At 42.9% G+C, this 17,860-nt stretch overlaps 1 protein-coding gene across 1 annotated transcript; it reads left to right on the top strand.

Moving 5' to 3' along the window:
• The first annotated feature begins 841 nt into the window (after positions 1 to 841).
• On the top strand, positions 842 to 17,557 carry LOC134347285 (T-lymphocyte surface antigen Ly-9-like). Its single transcript, XM_063049686.1, has 6 exons — positions 842 to 911; positions 6,676 to 7,005; positions 7,956 to 8,246; positions 12,230 to 12,346; positions 14,344 to 14,417; positions 17,402 to 17,557. The coding sequence occupies exons 1-6, from the start codon at positions 842 to 844 to the stop codon at positions 17,555 to 17,557; spliced, it is 1,038 nt and encodes a 345-aa protein (XP_062905756.1).
• The last annotated feature ends 303 nt before the right edge of the window (positions 17,558 to 17,860 follow it).

Below are 17,860 nucleotides of genomic sequence, written 5' to 3'. Positions count from 1 at the left end.
GTTATTCTGCCTAGTCCCATCGATCCTCAAATGGACCATAGATCTCAGTACCCCTCCCATCCATGTACTCATCCAGTCTTCTCTTAGATATTGCAATCGAACCCCCATCCACCCACTCTGCTGCTGTTTTATACCTAGCTTGTTCCTCATTTTGTCCCTATTTGCTGAATATACAGTAGCTGTGTTCCGTCCCTTAACTAAAGGTGCTGTAGCCAGTCGTAACCTGTCCGCAGCTTCTGAGGGTGGCGGAACTACTGTCTCACAGCTCCGGGAACCCGGGTTCGATCCGACCTCCGGTTCTGTGTGCATGGAGTCTGGACGTTGTGCCGGTGATCGTGTAGGTTTCCCCGGATGCCCCGATTTCCTACCACCTCCTAGAGACGGCAGTTTCATTAGTCGTAAGAAGCTAATTGGAGCGTTTTGATAGTGGCAGAGTGTGAAGCAGTTGGTGGGGATACGAGGAGAATTAAAAATGGGCTCATGTAGCATTGGTGAAAATGGGCAGATAAAGATCGGCGTGGATTCTATTGTCTGTTCGGGCGCTGTCTGTCTGAATGAAATGGATAAAAAGTGGACGGAAAGTTGAGGAAAATTAAGTCGTAGGAGTACGGGTGCAAGGGGCGAATACGGATGGGACCGCTCAGCTAACAGCTGACATCGAGCCCGATTAACAACTGAACGTTCGCACTTCACTCTCGCATCTCCCTTTCAAACTGTTTTCACTTTCCCCGCCCCTTTCTGTGCCCATGCCCCTGAGCGATATGAGCAAATCGAGCGTAACGGTACCACATTTGCGTGAAGACTACCACATTTAGATGACCATCTTCGCTTCACAGAAGACATGGCCAGGACAGCTTCTGGGAGCCTCTCCGGCGTCACGATTATTTACCTGCTGTTGAGCGATTCGGGAGGTTGGTTCTCGCTTAAACTGGTGGGGGAAGGTGGTGGAAGGGTTAAACATTGAAACCGAGGTACGGTTTGTTGCTTCGTTGTTCTGGCTTTGCCCATGTTTTGAATTTCTAATCTCGATAACCTTGTCATAGAGACGTAGAAAACCTACAACGCAATACAGGCCCTTGGGCCCACAGTGCTCTGCTGAACATGTACTTACTTTAGAAATTACCTAGGGTTACCCATAGCCCTCTGTTTTTTAAAGCTCAGTGTACCTGTCCAGGAATCTCTTAAAAGGCCCTATTGTATCCGCCTCCACCAGCGTCGCCGGCAGCACATTCCGCGCCCTCACCACTCTGCGTAAAAACAAACTTACCGCTGACATCTCCTCTGTACCTACTTCCAAGCAACCTAAAACTGTGCCCTCTCGTGTTAGCCATTTCAGCCCTGGGAAAAAGCCTCTGATTATCCACAGGATCAATGCCTCTCATCACCTTATACACCACTATTAGGTCACCTCTCATCCTCCGTCGCTCCAAGGAGAAAAGGCCAACGGTGTCGCAATAATTTTCAGCCCAGTTCTTTTAATCCAGCCAGTATCTTATGGAGCAATGAAGGACATGTTCTCCTTTTTCAAAGAAAGGAACTTCCCATCCTTGACCATCAACCCTGCCTTCAGCCGCATGTCTTCCACATCATGCACGTATGCCCTCACCCCATCGTCCCGCCGCCTTACCAGGGATAGGTTTCCTCTTGTCCTCGCCTACCACCAACTTGGCATCAAGCACATAATTCTCTGTAACTTCTGCCATCTCCAAAGGGATCCCAGCAGCAAGCATATTTTACCCTCCTGCACCCCCCCCCTCACTTTCTACTTTCCGCAGGGATGGCTCCCTATGCGACTCCCTTGTCCATTCAGCCCTCCCCGCTGATCTCCTCCTGGCTCTCATCCTTGCAAGCGGAACGAGTGCTACACCTGGCTCTACGCCTCCTCCCTCACTAACATTCAGGGCCCCAATCAGTCCTTCCAGGTGAGGCGACGTTTCACCTGTGCATCTGTTGGGGGTCATATACCGTGTCCAGTGCTCCAAGTGTGGCCTCCTGTATATCGGTGAGACCCGATGTAGATTGGGAGGCCGTTTCACTGAGTACCTAAGCTCTGTCCGCCAGAAGAAGTGAGATCTCCCAGTAGCCATCCATTTTAATTCCACTTCCCATTCCATTAAGTCAATCCATGACCTCCTCTACTGTTGCAATGAGGCCACACTCAGGTTGGAGGAACAACACCTTGTATTCCGTCTGGGTAGCCTCCAACCTGATGGCATGGACATCAGTTTATCGAACTTCTGGTAATGCCCACCCTCCGCCTTCACCATTCCCCATCCCCTTTTTTCTCTCTCATCTCCTTGCCAGACAATCATCTCCCTCTGGTGCTACTCACTGTTTTTCTTTCTTCCATGGCCTCTCCTATTACATCCCCCCTTCTCCAGCCCTGTATCTCTTTCATTAATCAATTTCCTAGTTCTTTATTTCAAACCCCCTCCCTCAGCCCGGTTTCACTTATCACCTTGTGTTTCTCCCTCCCTTTTCCCCCACCCTTTAAATTTTTTTTCCCTCCGGTCCTGAAGAAGGGTCTTAGCCCGAAACTGCACTCTGTTCCGTAGATGCTCCCTGATTTACTGAGTTCCTCCAGCATTTTGTGTGTGATATTGTGGAGGTGATATTGTTTGTTCTTTTATGCACGTTTGCTGCTGCAGATCGGGGCGTGGGGGGACAGGGGAGTGTTTCTGTACAGACACTCAGTGCCTGACTCAGACAAAATATCTGCCTCTCACGCTGTCGCGAGCACACAGTGTTGCTCGGAATAAAGTGTGAAATCAATTAATGATCAAAAGGTGTAGAAAATAAATCCGAGGTTGTGTTACGATGTAGGAGCATAAATTACCAGGTTTATATTTGGTCTGGAAATTATGGAAATACCTGTCCAGAACGACATTGCAAACTGTGTGATTAGAATGTACTTCATTTCAAAATAATTCATTTTCATAAAATGTAATGGCGAACATTGAAGTTAGTGTTAAATAAACGATTAGGAGATTATCAGCTCAGCAACAGCATTTTCCATACTCCCATCATATCAGAAACATAGAACAGCACTGCACAGTACAGGCCTTTCAGCCCACTACGTCATGCTGAACTTTCATACTCCAGCATCAATATAATGCTTCCCTCCAGCATAGCCCTCCATATTTCATTCATTTATGTATCTATCTAAGACTCTTTTAAATATCTGTAATGAATCTGCCTTTACCACTACCCCTGGCAGCCCATTCCAGTCATCCACCACTCTCTGTGCAAAAGATCAACCTCTGACAATAGATTAACCCTACTTCTACCCTCCCCATACTTTCTTCCAATCATGTTAAAATTATGCCATCTAATATTAGCCATTTCCGTCCCATGAAAAGTGCTCTGCCCGACTACTTTATCAGTGTGTCTTGTCATCATACACTCCTCCTATCAAGTCATCTCTCACTCTTCTTCACTTCAAAGAGAAAAGCACTAGCTTACTAAACCTTTCCTCATAAAAATGCCCTCTACTCCAGGCAGTCTCATCTGCACATTCCCATAACCTTCCTATAAGGAGACCTGAAGAGAAGACAATATTCCAAGTGTGGTCTAAGCAGACTGAGTTACCTAATGGCTCTTTAACTCAGTTCCCTGACTCATGAAAATCAACATACCATATGCCATTTTAAACACACTATCGACTTATGCAGAATCTTTGAGGGATATATCGACATGGACCCCAAGGTCTCTTTGTTCCTCCTCACTAAAAGGATCCTGCCATTAACTTTGTACTTTGCCTTCCAGTTCGACCTTCCAAAGTGTTTCACTTCACACTTACCGAGACTGAACTCTATCTGTCATTTCTCAGCCCAATTTTCTGCATCCTATCTTTGTTCCATTTAGAACTCTTCTCAGCCCAATTCTCTGCATCATACCAATGTCCAATTTCAACCTATGACAACCTTTTACGCTATGCACAACACCACTAAACTTTGGGTCATCTGCAAACGTACTAACCACCTTATCATTCCCTCATCCAAGTCATTTATAAAATTCACAATAGGTAGTTTCCCAGAAGAGATCACGATGGAATAGTACTGGTCATTGAATTGTAGGTAGGCTCTGCTCTATCTACTACCACCGTCTGCCTTCTGTGGGCAAGCCAATACTGACTCCACACAGCCAAGGTCCCCTGGATTCCATGTCTTCTGACTTTGTGGATGAGGATTATCAAACTTCTCACTGAAATCCATGTACACCACATCTACTGCTGTTCATTCATCACAATGTTTTGTCACTTCCTTGAAGAATTCCATCAACCTTGTGAGACACTGCCTGCTCTTTATAAAGTCATGCAGACTAATTGTAATCAATCTATCTTCGCTAAATTTGAATAAATTCTGTCTCCAATAGTTCATCCACCACTAACATAAGACTCACTGGTCTATAATTCCCATGATTATCACAATTGCTTTTCGTAAACAGAGGAATAACATTTAACATCCTCCAGTATGCACCTCTATTCTTGACAGATTTTTATACACACATTCTTTCTCTCACTCTCCTTTTTCTCCCTCTGTCCCTCTGAATATACCCCTTGCCCATCCTCTGGGTCCCCCCCATCTTGTCTTTCTCCCTGGACCTCCTGTCCCATGATCCTCTCGTATCCCCGTTTGCCTATCACTTGTCCAGCTCTTGGCTCCATCCCTCCCCCTCCTGTCTTCTCTTATCATTTTGGATCTCCCCCTCCCCCTCCAACTTTCAAATCCCTTATTCACTCTTCCTTCAGTTAGTCCTGACGAAGGGTCTCGGTCTGAAACGTCGACTGCAGCTCTTCCTGGAGATGCTGCCTGGCCTGCTGCGTTCACCAGCAACTTTTATGTGTGTTGCTGGAATTTCCAGCATCTGCAGAATTCCTGTTGTTTGCGTCTCAACTTGCTCTAATGTCATTATGTTATTTTTGTTTATTTGACCCTTTGTCAGTTTGCCTTCCATTCTCCTTTCATCCTCTGTCAAGGATTTGCAGAGCAAATGTGGGCATTCTTATCAGAATTTGGGTTAGCTACACAACCTCTGGGCATCAATCAATAGCAGAGTTGCGGGGGTAGGATGGTTGAATTGTGGGAAGCTGAACTTACTCAAATGGTACACACCCACTCATGGAAAGAGTAAAAAAAGGAATAAAAAAGACAAACTGACATTTAACTGAGTAATAAATTATGCACTTCAATGAAAAATAAACCGCCTAGTGTTGTAGAGGCATCAGCGTCAGACTTTGCGGCAAATGGTCCCTAGTTCGAATCCAGCATGCTCCTTGCGAGCTTTCCATCTATGCTGTGAAGAGTGTTTAGCCAGCAACTTGGCCTCATAAACAACAGTCAAATGCTGTGGAAATGGCAAAAACAAATGCTGCACAAAGCATGAGAGAAGAACAACAATGAAAAAACAGAGCAAATTAAAACAATATCAACACGACTACATTACTATAGAAACATGTATTATTTCTTAACAGATTTCAATGGAGACTGTGTAATCTGCTGTGTTCTTTTGGTAAACTGAAAATGAACAAAATCAGTGCCGACACCTAGTGTTAGATAAAGTAAATAGTGTAGATAGTGTAGATAGACTGCCTTCATACAATCCTTTCAATGATTGCAACCTACAAATCTTCATTTTCATTGTAACATAGAAGATGATTGCCAATACCTTCAAACTCTTCACAATTCCTAACTTGTTAAAATAGTGATATAATTTTATTTCCACTCCTGGCCTGTTCTGGCATCTCAACCCTGGAAATTGTTGTGCATGAATAAACAAAATCAACATTTTCTGAGATATTGAAACCTCCCCACTTGGCATCAACAATCATTCCATTGTCAAATTCACTGAGATCACATCTCTTTCTCATTCTGATGTTTGATCTGAACAACTGAACCCGTTGACCATGTCTGCATGCATATATGATTTGAGTTGCTGCCATACGATTGGCTGATTAGATGTTTGGATTAATGAGATGGTGTACAGGTGTACTTAATAAGGTGAGCTTTGAGTGTATCTATTGTAGTTTACAGGATATGATCCTTCTCCCACCACTTCTCTTCTCCATCCTGTACTTTGTTGCCAAGGTCACCATTACTGCTCAATCCAAACTGCCCTTGACAAGTGCTGGTAAGCTGCCTTCTGGAACAGTTTCAGTCCTTCTGGGGAAGGTGCCCGCACAGTGGTGTTGGGGAGGGAGTTCCATGATCTAGAGCCAACAATGATAAATGTTGTGCCAACGCAATGAAACTGCGGCAAAAAATATATAAACTGCTGGAGGAACTCAGTGGATCAAGCAGTCTCAGTGAGGGAAACTAGTGATGCAGTGTTTCTATCAAAAACATTAATCATTCCCCCTCCTGCCATAGAAGCTGTTTGAAATGCTGATCTCCTCCAGCAGGTTATTTCCTGTTCTATGTATCACAGCCTTGCGTGGAGCATAGATGTTCTATCAGAAATCAACTTTTGTGTTTTAATTGTTTTCTTCCATGGTCATTGGATAGCATCTGTGCCACTGAGGTAAAAGAGCATCCCCTCATTATGTGGTTGTGTTCTCACGTGGCTGCTTCCACTTGTCCCTCAGATTTGGGATCATGCTAGAGTTGCCATGCTGTGGAAATGTGGACACCAACACACTGGGACTAAAGACTCTAATGGTTTGTTCTTCTGTTTCAGTTCTGGCAGAGACCGATGGGAATCCAACTGCTCGTCGTGTGGTGAATGGGACACTGGGACAGTCAGTCACTTTGCCAGGAAATGTGCCAGGAGAAAGCATTTCATTCATTACTTGGGACTACATATATTCATCTAATCAAAAAATGGTTCAATTATGTGTGAAATATAAAAACAGCCCAATAACTTGTAACAGAGAGAGGATGACATTAAACCGGAAGGACTGTAGCCTGGAAATACAGAACCTAACAGACAGTGATGAAGGTCTGTATGAAATAATTGCAAGGACCAATACAGATCTCCATCATGAAGTGACGGAACTGCGAATTTATGGTAATATTATTTTAATTATAATATATATTCTGGTCTGACATTTTTAGAGTAATTAAAGATGAAAGGGGAGATGTTTATGGTCTGAGCTGAAGTCTGTGGGATACACAAGGCAGAGGGAACACTGAAACACTGCTCAGATGCAGCACCTGCTTTTGTGAAGGACCCGGTCCGAAGCACTGTCTGTTTACTGTATGACTTAGAATGATCTCTTAATGTGAATTCTTGCTGCCACCTGTGTACTCATCCTTTTGTCCTAAAAGCCACATTGTTCAATGGTGAGTGGGTATGTCAGCAGCATTTATATCTCCTCCTTACTATTTGGAAGGAGAATTGTACAGTGCAGAACAGAAGTGAAAGTGAAGGACAGGAGACAAAGGTGCTGTTCTACTGAGCTTCATTTCAGAGAATCTAGATGGAACATAGATAGCATGGGGAAGGAATGTTCCTAGTACTCACAAAGCTGTTGATACAAGATCCATTTGTGTCTCCTTATCTAAAACGTGACATAACATGGGAGTTCTAACTAAATGTCAGCAGTACGGTTCCTGGGATAGAGGGAAATCCCATACAAAAGACAGAGTGGAGTACACCTGTATTGCTTAGAGTTTAAAAAAATGAGAGGTAAACTCACTGAAACTTAAGAACTAGATCTTCAAGGTCTTAAGACAGTGGATGCTTGGGAGACATCTGCCCAGTCTTAGAAGGCTAGAATCAGCATAACGGGTAGGTCTGCTCTGGAAGACTGGGGAACCCTAATTATTAAGGTGTATTAATACTAAAGTAGATAGATGTTTTGTATATTAAAGGAATTAGGATAGTGTAAAAATGGCATTGATGAATGGCAGAGGAGATTTCTCCTTGTCCTGTTTCCAAAGTTCTTGTGAGGGGCTCATGGCTAATACTTACTTGTTGATAACCATTATCTTTATTTGTGTTTTTCTTATAAACAGAATCTGTATCAACACCAGTAATAAAGAGCAGCAAGTTCAACTCAGATGAGGTATGTAAAATTAGTTTGCGCTGTTCACTGGAGCATGGCACGAAGCCAGTTTTCACTTGGTGGACAGGAGGTGATGAGGTCACGGCCGATGAGTCACATGTACTGACTGACGGAGGGAGAAGACTGGAATTGTCCGTAAGGCTGAGTGAGAACAACGCAGTGTACAACTGCACAGTGAGGAACCCTGTCAGTGAGGCAGCTACGAGTGTGGATCTCAGAAGGCTCTGTCTGGTCACTGAAGGTTGGTACATTACATTTTTAAACCCTGTAAACTTTTCCTAAAAATGATAGTGATTTATTTCATTTCTCTTCTAATCTCAAAAGTCTTACAATGGACAGGGTAAGGTCTGAGATAGATCAGTGACATTTTAGGAACATGGAATCTGAGTATAACCCTCCAGACTTGACTTTGGTTCCCTATTCATTCTGATCCCATCTATGGATCAGTCAGAGCTTGACTGCAATGGGTGGGAATCACTCATGTTCAACACCACTGATACCACTCTAAACCTGAGATTAACATTTGAGCTCATCTCTACTCCACCTGACTGTACAATTGCAGTCTTATTAAACAGACTGTCACAAATTCTCTGAGGTACAATTGAGACAATAAGGAATCTCAAAGGACGCTGGTGATGAGAAGACTAAATATTTTGTTTCACAAGGTTAGGGAGTGACCAATATGCGGCAAGCCTTAACATAGTATAGGCCCTTCTTCCCTCCCACATTGCCCTCCATTTTTCTCTCATCCATGTGTCTATCTAAGAGTCTCATCTGTGTCTCTAATGTATGTACCTGCACCATCACCGTGGGCAGCGGACACCAATTTCTGTGTAAGACAATGTATCTCAGCTATCCTCTCTATAGCATCATCCAATCACAATAAAATTATGCATTCTTATATTAGCCACTTCCAAATGGCTGTCCACTATTATCATCTGGAAAAAGGTGCTGGCTACCCACTCTTATCATTTTATAAAACTTCCCACTTCCTCCAACTAAAGGTGTAGCTATGGGCACCCGTTTGGGTCCGAGGTATGCCTGCCTTTTTGTTGGCTTTGTGGAACAACCTATGTTTCAAATCTACTCTGGTATCTGACCCCAATTTTCCTTCTCTTCATCGACGACTGCATTGGTGCTGCTTCCTGCACGCATGCTGAGCTCATTGACTTCATTAACTTTACCTCCAACTTTCGCCCTGCCCTCAAGTTTACCTGGTCCATTTCCGACACCTCCCTCCCCTTTCTAGATCTTTCTGTCTCTATCTCCGGAGACAGCTTATCTATTGATGTCTACTATAAGCCTACTGACTCTCACAGCTATCTGGACTATTCCTCTTCTCACCCAGCCTCTTGCAAAAATGCCATCCCCTTCTCGCAATTCCTCTGTCTCCGCCACATCTGCTCTCAGGATGAGGCTTTTCATTCCAGAATGAGGGAGATGTCCTCCTTTTTTAAAGAAAGGGGCTTCCCTTCCTCCACCATCAACTCTGCTCTCAAACGCATCTCCCCCATTTCACGTACATCTGCTCTCACTCCATCCTCCTGCCACCTCACCAGGAATAGGGTTCCCCTTGTCCTCACCTACCACCCCATCAGCCTCCGGGTCCAACATATTATTCTCAGTAACTTCCGCCACCTCCAATGGGATCCCACCACTAAGCACATTTTTCCCTCCCCCTCTCTCTCTCTGCTTTCCGCAGGGATCGCTCCCTGCACGATTCCCTTGTCCATTTGTCCTCCCCATCCCTCCCCACCAATCTCCCTCCTGGCACTTATCCTTGTAAGCGGAACAAGTGCTACACATGCCCTTACATTTCCTCCCTCACCACCATTCAGGGCCCCAGACAGTCCTTCCAGGTGAGGCGACACTTCACCTGTGAGTCGGCTGGGGTGATATACTGCGTCCGGTGCTCCCGATGTGGCTTTCTATATATTGGCGAGACCCGACGCAGACTGGGACTTCATTTTGCTGAACACCTACGCTCTGTCCGCCAGAGAAAGCAGGATCTCCCAGTGGCCACACATTTTAATTCCACATCCCATTCCCATTCTGATATGTCTATCCATGGCCTCCTCTACTGTCAAGATGAAGCCACACTCAGGTTGGAGGAACAACACCTTATATTCCATCTGGGTAGCCTCCAACCTGATGGCATAAACATTGACTTCTCAAACTTCTGCTAATGTCCCACCTCTCCCTCGTACCCCATCCATTATTTATTTATATACACACATTCTTTCTCTCTCTCCTTTTTCTCCCTGTGTCCCTCTGACTATACCCCTTGCCCATCTTCTGGGTCTTTCCCCGCCTCCCCCTTTTCTTTCTCTCTGGGCCTCCTGTCCCATGATCCTCTCATATCCCTTTTGCCAATCAACTGCCCAGCTCTTGGCTCCATCCCTCCCCCTCCTGTCTTCCACTATCATTTTAGATCTCCCCCTCCCCCTCCCACTTTCAAATCTCTTACTCGCTCTTCTTTCAGTTAGTCCTGATGAAGGCTCTCGGCCCGAAACGTTGACTGTACCTCTTCCTAGAGATGCTGCCTGGCCTGCTGCGTTCACCAGCAACTTTGATGTGTGTTGCTTGATTTTATAAACCTTGACTTTTTTCCATCAGCAGATGTTTCCATGGCTACAAGTCATAGATGCAAGGGGCAAGGCACAAGCAATAGAAGGGAGCATGTTTTTGTATGGAATGATTTTGTGTTAGTGAAAATAGACTCAAAGGGTTTTCCAGAAGAGAAAGTAATTTCCCTGGGCTTGTGTCAGCAGCTTATCTAAAACTGTTCTTTGGTGGCTATCTGCTTTCAAATTAGACACTTTATTTTTCTCTGGGCTGGTTCCGTGGTTGAAACAAAGTATTTATAATTAACCTCCTGACACTTTCTGATGCTTAAACTTCTAGATTCAGCAATTTAGTTTTGATTGCCTTTAACTTGGCAGAAAAAAATTATATGAGGTTAATTACGAACAAATTTAAGGTTTAGGTCTATTTGTAGATGCAGCATTCCGGTCCAAATGAGTTTGTACTTCACATTACAGCCAGATGGACAATCACACCACTCACCCATACATCCTTGGAATATGGGAGGAATCCAGGGCACCTGGAGGATAACCACTACGGCTGTCTGGGAACATATAAACTCCTGACAGACAGCATTTGGGTATAAACCCAGGTTGCTGCTCTGTAATAGCATTACACTAACCACTTTGGTATCGCGCTACCCCATGAACTCGGCAAATAAGGGTAAGTTAGAAAAACTGTCAAAAATAAAAGCAGCGATAGAGATCATTTGAATGCCGAAGGAGGGTGGTGAATTTGTGAAATTCATTGCCACAGATGGCAATGAACGCCAAGCCACTGAGTATATTTAAAGCAAAGGTTGATAGATCCACAATTAGTAAGGACGTCAAAGGTTACATGAGAATGAAGGAGCACTGAGTTGAGAGGTGAAAATAAGCTATGATAAGTGGCAGCACAGATGCAATGGACCAAATGGCCTCATTCAGCTCCTTTGTCATTTGGTCTAATCCTTGGTCGGAATCAATTTATATGCCACCACCCATATGTTCTTGAACAGTACAATTTTCTTTCTTTCAGGAAGAATTTCATTGATGAATAATGTTTAAAAATTATTTTGAATTTATCAATAGAATGAAGAAGGAATTGGCTAGATAAATCTCATTCTTACAGGCTCCTTCTGAGGACAGGGCCAAGATATAGAATGCTGAGACTTGGTGTTTGTTCTTTTTATATGTTTTCATCTTCTCTGCAATGACAAAACTTTACTGTGCAGAAGGCAGCCATTTTGCTCAGTGATTCTGGTCGGACAACCAGGTCAGTCCATTCTCCACTCTCCTTCCTCAGGATGGACAACTTTTTTAATGCTAGGATATTTCTGTTTATCCCTTGAAACCTCTGATTAATTCTAGTTTCAGTCACCATTCATACAGACAACGAGATGTAGAAACAGTCACTCTTGATCAATCTCATCTGCCCCCTCAGCAGTTTCACCTTTTGCCCCTGGTAACCTCTGATCCTTGAACTATCTGCTCATGGGGACAGCGTCCTTCCCTATACCATGCTTAAAGCAGTTATCACCTTGTAAATCTGCATCAGCTCTTCTCTTAATATCAGCTTCACCAGTCTGCTGTATTTCTTATTTTAAGCAAAGTTTAATTAATATGTTGAGAGAATCACAGATGACTGTCCATCCCTTTCCAGGTGAGAAGCTACTGAGGCCACTCCACATTCGTTTAATTACTACCATTGCTCTGAAAGCTTTCATCACTGCAATTGTTTTTGCTTTGTGTTGGAAGAGAGAACTCAAGTTCAATAAAGGCAAGTACTCTTGGAATATTCTTATTGTCACAATGTGCAGCCCTTGGTAATGCCCCATCACAATATTTGGGCTCAAGTTAGTCTTTGTGAATGGGATCTCTGGCATTAAATCCTATCAGGTATGGTCTCATTAAACTAGTGATTACCACCTGGCAATCATTAGTGGAGGAAATCATACCAGCTCCTTGGCAGGAGTTCTGTTCTTCTTCTGAACCACTTAAATGGGACTTTCCTGCATAACTTCCAACTCAGTGGGTCCCATTGCAGGTATTTGTATTCAAGCCCTTCATCAGGCCTTGCATTGCACATGCGTCCAATCTGCTACACTGGACAAGCTCTCTGCATTCACCTGATTGCAGGTACCAAGCTGACCAGACAACCTCACCCCCAGCTACAACACTCAAAACCCTCTCCACCACCAACACAATGGACCCCAGTTTCCTCTTTGCAGTGCAGGACATAATGGAATGGTCTTGTCTTGCATATTCTTCAATACCTGGGTGTGGATTTCCCTGCTGTTCAGCAACTAACAGTGTACCTCATATGGGATCTAAGAATGTGCAAGTCCAAAGTTTGAACCACAACTGGGAGCTCAGATCAGAAGAGCAAAACTGAGCTGAAAGGATACAAGGTAACTCCTACCTAACAGCAATGCATTGCAGTAAAGCAATATCTGTTGCTCTGAAGGGCCATGTAATGCCTTCTGTTCTTAGAGGTTTATGTGATTTTCATAGAATGCTTTCCAATTAAACTAGATCACAGATGATGTCACCTCTTAACTGAGCTGCATAGGTTTCATTACTAACTGCAAATATTTTTTGGATGCTGTACATCCACAGAGGAGGTTGAAGTATCAAAGTCAGCATAGAATTCAATCATTATCTTAGAATGTGCTGTGAAGACAGAAAGAAACCATTCTCAGATTTTTTCAATGGAGATTAATTAACCAAAGAGAAAGCCAGAATGGAAAGAACAGTTTATATTGCAAAAGTGAAATTCCAGTCTGTGAGTAAAGCAAAGATGTTGGGAATAACCTGCTTGATTTTCTGCTCCCACTCCATCTTGCCTATCCCTGCACAATCTGTAATTCTGTAGTTCACCAAACTTGACTGTGTCTGAAAGAAAGGTTAAAGGAAAGCAGGAACATCTAAGCATTGGGGATATTTCTCATACGATAAACTGGTCCAAGCTATGTTCTGCTCCCTCATGGCATTTTAGACAGAACGGTGCAAATCCTCATGTTTCTTCTGTCCTCCGGCATTTCACAGTACTGGTGACATGAAGAAAATTTGTCTTTTGAACTGATCAAAACCATTCTAATCTCCACCTTTGTTGCTGCTGTACACACAAACATGTGGCCTTTCTTTGCTACAATGCAGCATGAGATACTCCTCTACTTTGGGCACAGATATTCACATTTGCCTTCTTAAGGTCTTTCTGAATGCATAGTTTTTATATCCATTATCACAGAGTGTTATTTGTATTGTGGAAATTGGATTGGTGATAATCGACAAATCCTTTGGGTGACCAACATCATAATGTAAATATCAATTCACCTCGATGGCACAGGCATTTTCTGAAACTACACTGGCTGTGAAGAGTACTCCCACTTCATTTTACAATGAAGAACAGAACTCCACCATGTTTTTTTTTTCATCTGAGGGCGAATTTGTGATTTTCCCTGGTTTAAAGTCTACTGTATAGTTTGATACCAGCAAGAAATAACTGGATACCTCATTCCTAGTGGAAGTTTATAAAGGGATGGCAGCTGGGTAGTTCAGTGAAAGGAAATGCCCACAATGTGCCCATTGAGGATAATGTCAGACTTCTCTGAGATGTCCTTGTGGTTGTGCAGTCAGTCAAATTTTTGAATGGAGAAGGTATGGTGGGTAACCTTTAAGGGGAAGGATATCTGGAGAAAATATTTACTGAAAATAGAACAGAAGGAGCATCCAGACATGGTTCCAACAGCAGTTGTGTTTTTTTTTAATTTAAAGCTTCTGATACTGAAAGGAGAAGTAAATCGGTGCTGTATGCTGTGACCAGGAGAACAAACATTGCCATGGACCAGGTCAGTAGAAGCTGCAACATTTGTTGGGTTTACACTTTTCCCATTCTCTCCCCTTTCTGCAGTGCCAAATATTCATCAATACTTTCAAGAAGAGCAAAGTTATTCATACCCTGATCAGTTTCCCTCCTTCTGTGCATGAATGTTGTCTCTGTCTGATGGTGTGAGGAGGTTCCGTTTGATAAAGGCTTCATGATTTGCACAATGGAATTGTAATTTGATTATGTCACAGAATGTTACAGCACATCTTATTCAGTCCACTGTATCTGCACCATCCAAACAATACCAACTCCTCTCCAGCTTTGTCTGCACTATTGTAGAATACAGCACATCAGATGTGATGAGGACTGCTGCCTCCTCCCCTTTCAGTAGGCAAGCCTCAAACAGCCATCAAAATTTTCAATTTTCTTCCAACCTTATTTTTATAGGAACACGCCCTCACTGATTTCGCAAGTCTAAAAATAGATACGATTCCTTCCACTTCATCAACGCCACTGCTGAACTCTATCACCTATGACTGACAGCAAGCATTGCAGAACTGGGTAGGGCAGCTTCATCCGTTATTTATTCTGTTGAGAGATACCTCAGCCATGTGGAAGTAACTGCACACACTTGTTGCAAAGCCTTGTTCTTTCCTTGTTCTTTAATTGTGAGATGTGGTGTGTACTGGCGAGGCCAGCATTTATGACCTCCCCTTGAATGCCCTTGAGAAAGTGGTAGAGTGCTTTTCAGTGCTTTCACTGAGATTTGGTGAAGGTTTACCAGGGTTTAAATTCACCAGAGGTAAATAAACAGGTATAAGCTCAGTGGCCACTTTATTCGTGACCTCCAGTGTGTAATAACATTTTATATTCCATCTGGGTAGCCTCCACCTGATGGCATGAGTATTGTTTTCTCCTTCTACTAAAGAGAAAATTTCCCTCACACTCCTGTCTACTTCCATTCCCCCACTCTGGCCTCTTATAACTTCTCAGCTGCCAGTCATTTCCCCCAGGTCCCCTCCTTCTTCACTTTCTTCCTATGGCCCACTTTCCTCCACCCAATTCCTTCCCTTCCAGACTTTTGCCTTTCCTACAACCCCTGGCTTCACCTATCACATTCTGGCTATTCTCCATCCCTCTCCCACCTTTTGATTCTACCGCCATACACTTTCCTCTCCAGCCCTGAAAAAGGATCTTGGCCGGAAATGTCAGCTGTTTGCTCATCTCCATAGATTTTGCCTGGCCTGCTGAGTTCCTCCTACATTTTGTGTGGTTTTCCCTAGGTTTCCAGCATCTGCTGAATTTCTCATGTCTATGCTTACGATCACAATTTCAAACACTAGGTTTCTTAAAGATACCTTGTTCTGGAAAAAGGAATAAAAAGAAAATTACGACATGAACCAAAAAACAGTCATTGAGCACAGTGGGATTGGATGAGGAACATTTTTGAGAGATGAGGTAATTTAAGGGTTATTACATCCCTACCACATGAACAGTCCCCTCATGGGAGATTTCATCATAGCTCTAAGGTAATTTTAGATGGGACTTCAAGAACAAGGTTGATACCTCTGCATTTCATATGCATTTCTCTGTGACTTCCAATTTATTGAGGTTTCAGTAATCTTTGTTCTTTTGTGTTTTCTCTCAGTCCCTCATTTTGCATTTGCTGCTTGCCACAAGGTACCTCTTGAACAATTCCTTCTGGCTTCTCTTCTTTCATCCCTGGGCATTTCTCCTCCAAATTTTTCTCCCATTCTGTTGCTTTGTTGCATTTTTGTTTCTGCTGCTTCCATGATTCCATGAATCCAACAGAACCCCTTTCAATCTCTTCTAACCATTTCAGCGTGACTAACTTATGAAAGTGGAAGTTTTCCACCAAGACTGTGTAGGATAAAGTTATTACAAACAGAGTTTGAAAAAAATACAGAAATTGCATTTATGCATTGCCTTTAATGTTGTAAAAAATCATCAGGACTTCACTGTGTTAATGATCTAAAATTGGCAATATGTAGTTAACAAAAACTGGAGGCAGACAGCAGAAGTTCAGTCAATGGGGAAACAAAAGTAATTTTAAAAAATTGCCAATAAGATTTGCCCCATCAGTGAGATGATACAGAGATTATGCAGTTCAATGTGGCTTGAGTGCTGACTGCAGATACTGCAGTACTAACCCAACTTTGAGGTCCCACACCATGGGTCTGAATAAAAACACAGATGAATAATCAGATAACAGATAGGATTGGAACAAGAAACAGTAGAGAGACAGCAGTGTGCTAGACGTACCAACCACATCATATTTTAAACAATCCTGGTAAGCTGATAACCTTCACGGTTATATTTGCATATGGGTCAGTTTTGTATTTTTACAAAATTGCTGTTAGCAATTTTCCAAAGTCAAATGCTGTGCTGCTGACCAATAAGGGAAATCAAAGCTTTATCCAGATCACACTGACAGTACAGAGTTCCTTGTATAATGACATTTTAAAAATCTTCTCCACAAGTTCAGCACAAAACCCCGGGAGGAAACTCTATACATTTTAGCAGATCCTGCAATATTCCACAAAACATAGTTAATGTCCCTCCGTAGCTGGACAAAATAGCTCTCCCTGTCCATGTCTTATAGCATGAAGCTTCCTCCATGGTCGAAACCTCCACATTACTATAAAGTACTCCCACGGCAAAGTTAGAGGGTCAGATTATCATAAAGAAAAGCAGAAATATGCAGCCATTTCTCTGCATATCCCACAGTATAGCGGTCTCCAGCTATTGAAAAGACTTTTGACATTACTTTATAACACATAACTCCTCTGTTTCACCTTATACTTCAGAAATTATACAGATTTTTTTTTAATTCCTTGATTTTCCAGTGCTAAATTCTGTCTCCAGGTCTGGAAAATATTTTGTATTCCATTCCCTTTAAACAAACTTCCTCATTATGTTTCAAAAATGACTCAGATAATCACACAGTCTAAATGAATGGATCATTAAAATTACTTTTTTTTCAAGCCACAGAGACATTTACATCAACTGGATGCCAATGTAGGACATCAAAATCCAAGGGCACAGCTCACAACGATATACGATGAGATAAAATACAATCCTGATTTGAACACATCTTTGGCTGGAACGAACATGGAAGAGAAGTTCAGCACTGAACATTGATCATCCACCACATGAAACATAAAAATGGCATTGAAGTGTGCTTTAATCCCAGCAATTTTTATGCTCAGCAACTTTCGGCACTGCCTACAGCTGACACAACTGGCTAGCACACTGGGAGAACAGACCAGGCGTTGGAATAGGCTTGCAAGGAGAATCCAATTTGGAAAGACTGGGAGAAGCTGGACAAATCTAAGTAAGAAATGTTGGAAATACACAGCAAGGTGATGAGTTCTAAGGTGGAGGCATGGTTTATACCTCACAGATGAGTTAGGAAGAAGTGTGATGGATTGATAGCTTTCATTG

Source organism: Mobula hypostoma, chromosome 5 (assembly GCF_963921235.1).
Source record: "Mobula hypostoma chromosome 5, sMobHyp1.1, whole genome shotgun sequence".
In the NCBI taxonomy this organism is placed as follows: domain Eukaryota; kingdom Metazoa; phylum Chordata; class Chondrichthyes; order Myliobatiformes; family Myliobatidae; genus Mobula; species Mobula hypostoma.
The sequence above is the reverse complement of the archived record's forward strand: the minus strand, read 5'-3'. Positions and strand labels throughout refer to the sequence as shown.

Excerpts from the sequence above, each read along its gene's own strand:
- LOC134347285 (XM_063049686.1), top strand. The coding sequence starts at position 842 with ATGGCCAGGACAGCTTCTGGGAGCCTCTCCGGCGTCACGATTATTTAC. Across the intron at positions 912-6,675 it reads GCTGTTGAGCGATTCGGGAG|TTCTGGCAGAGACCGATGGG; the intron begins GTTGGTTCTCGC and ends CTTCTGTTTCAG. Across the intron at positions 7,006-7,955 it reads GACGGAACTGCGAATTTATG|AATCTGTATCAACACCAGTA; the intron begins GTAATATTATTT and ends TCTTATAAACAG.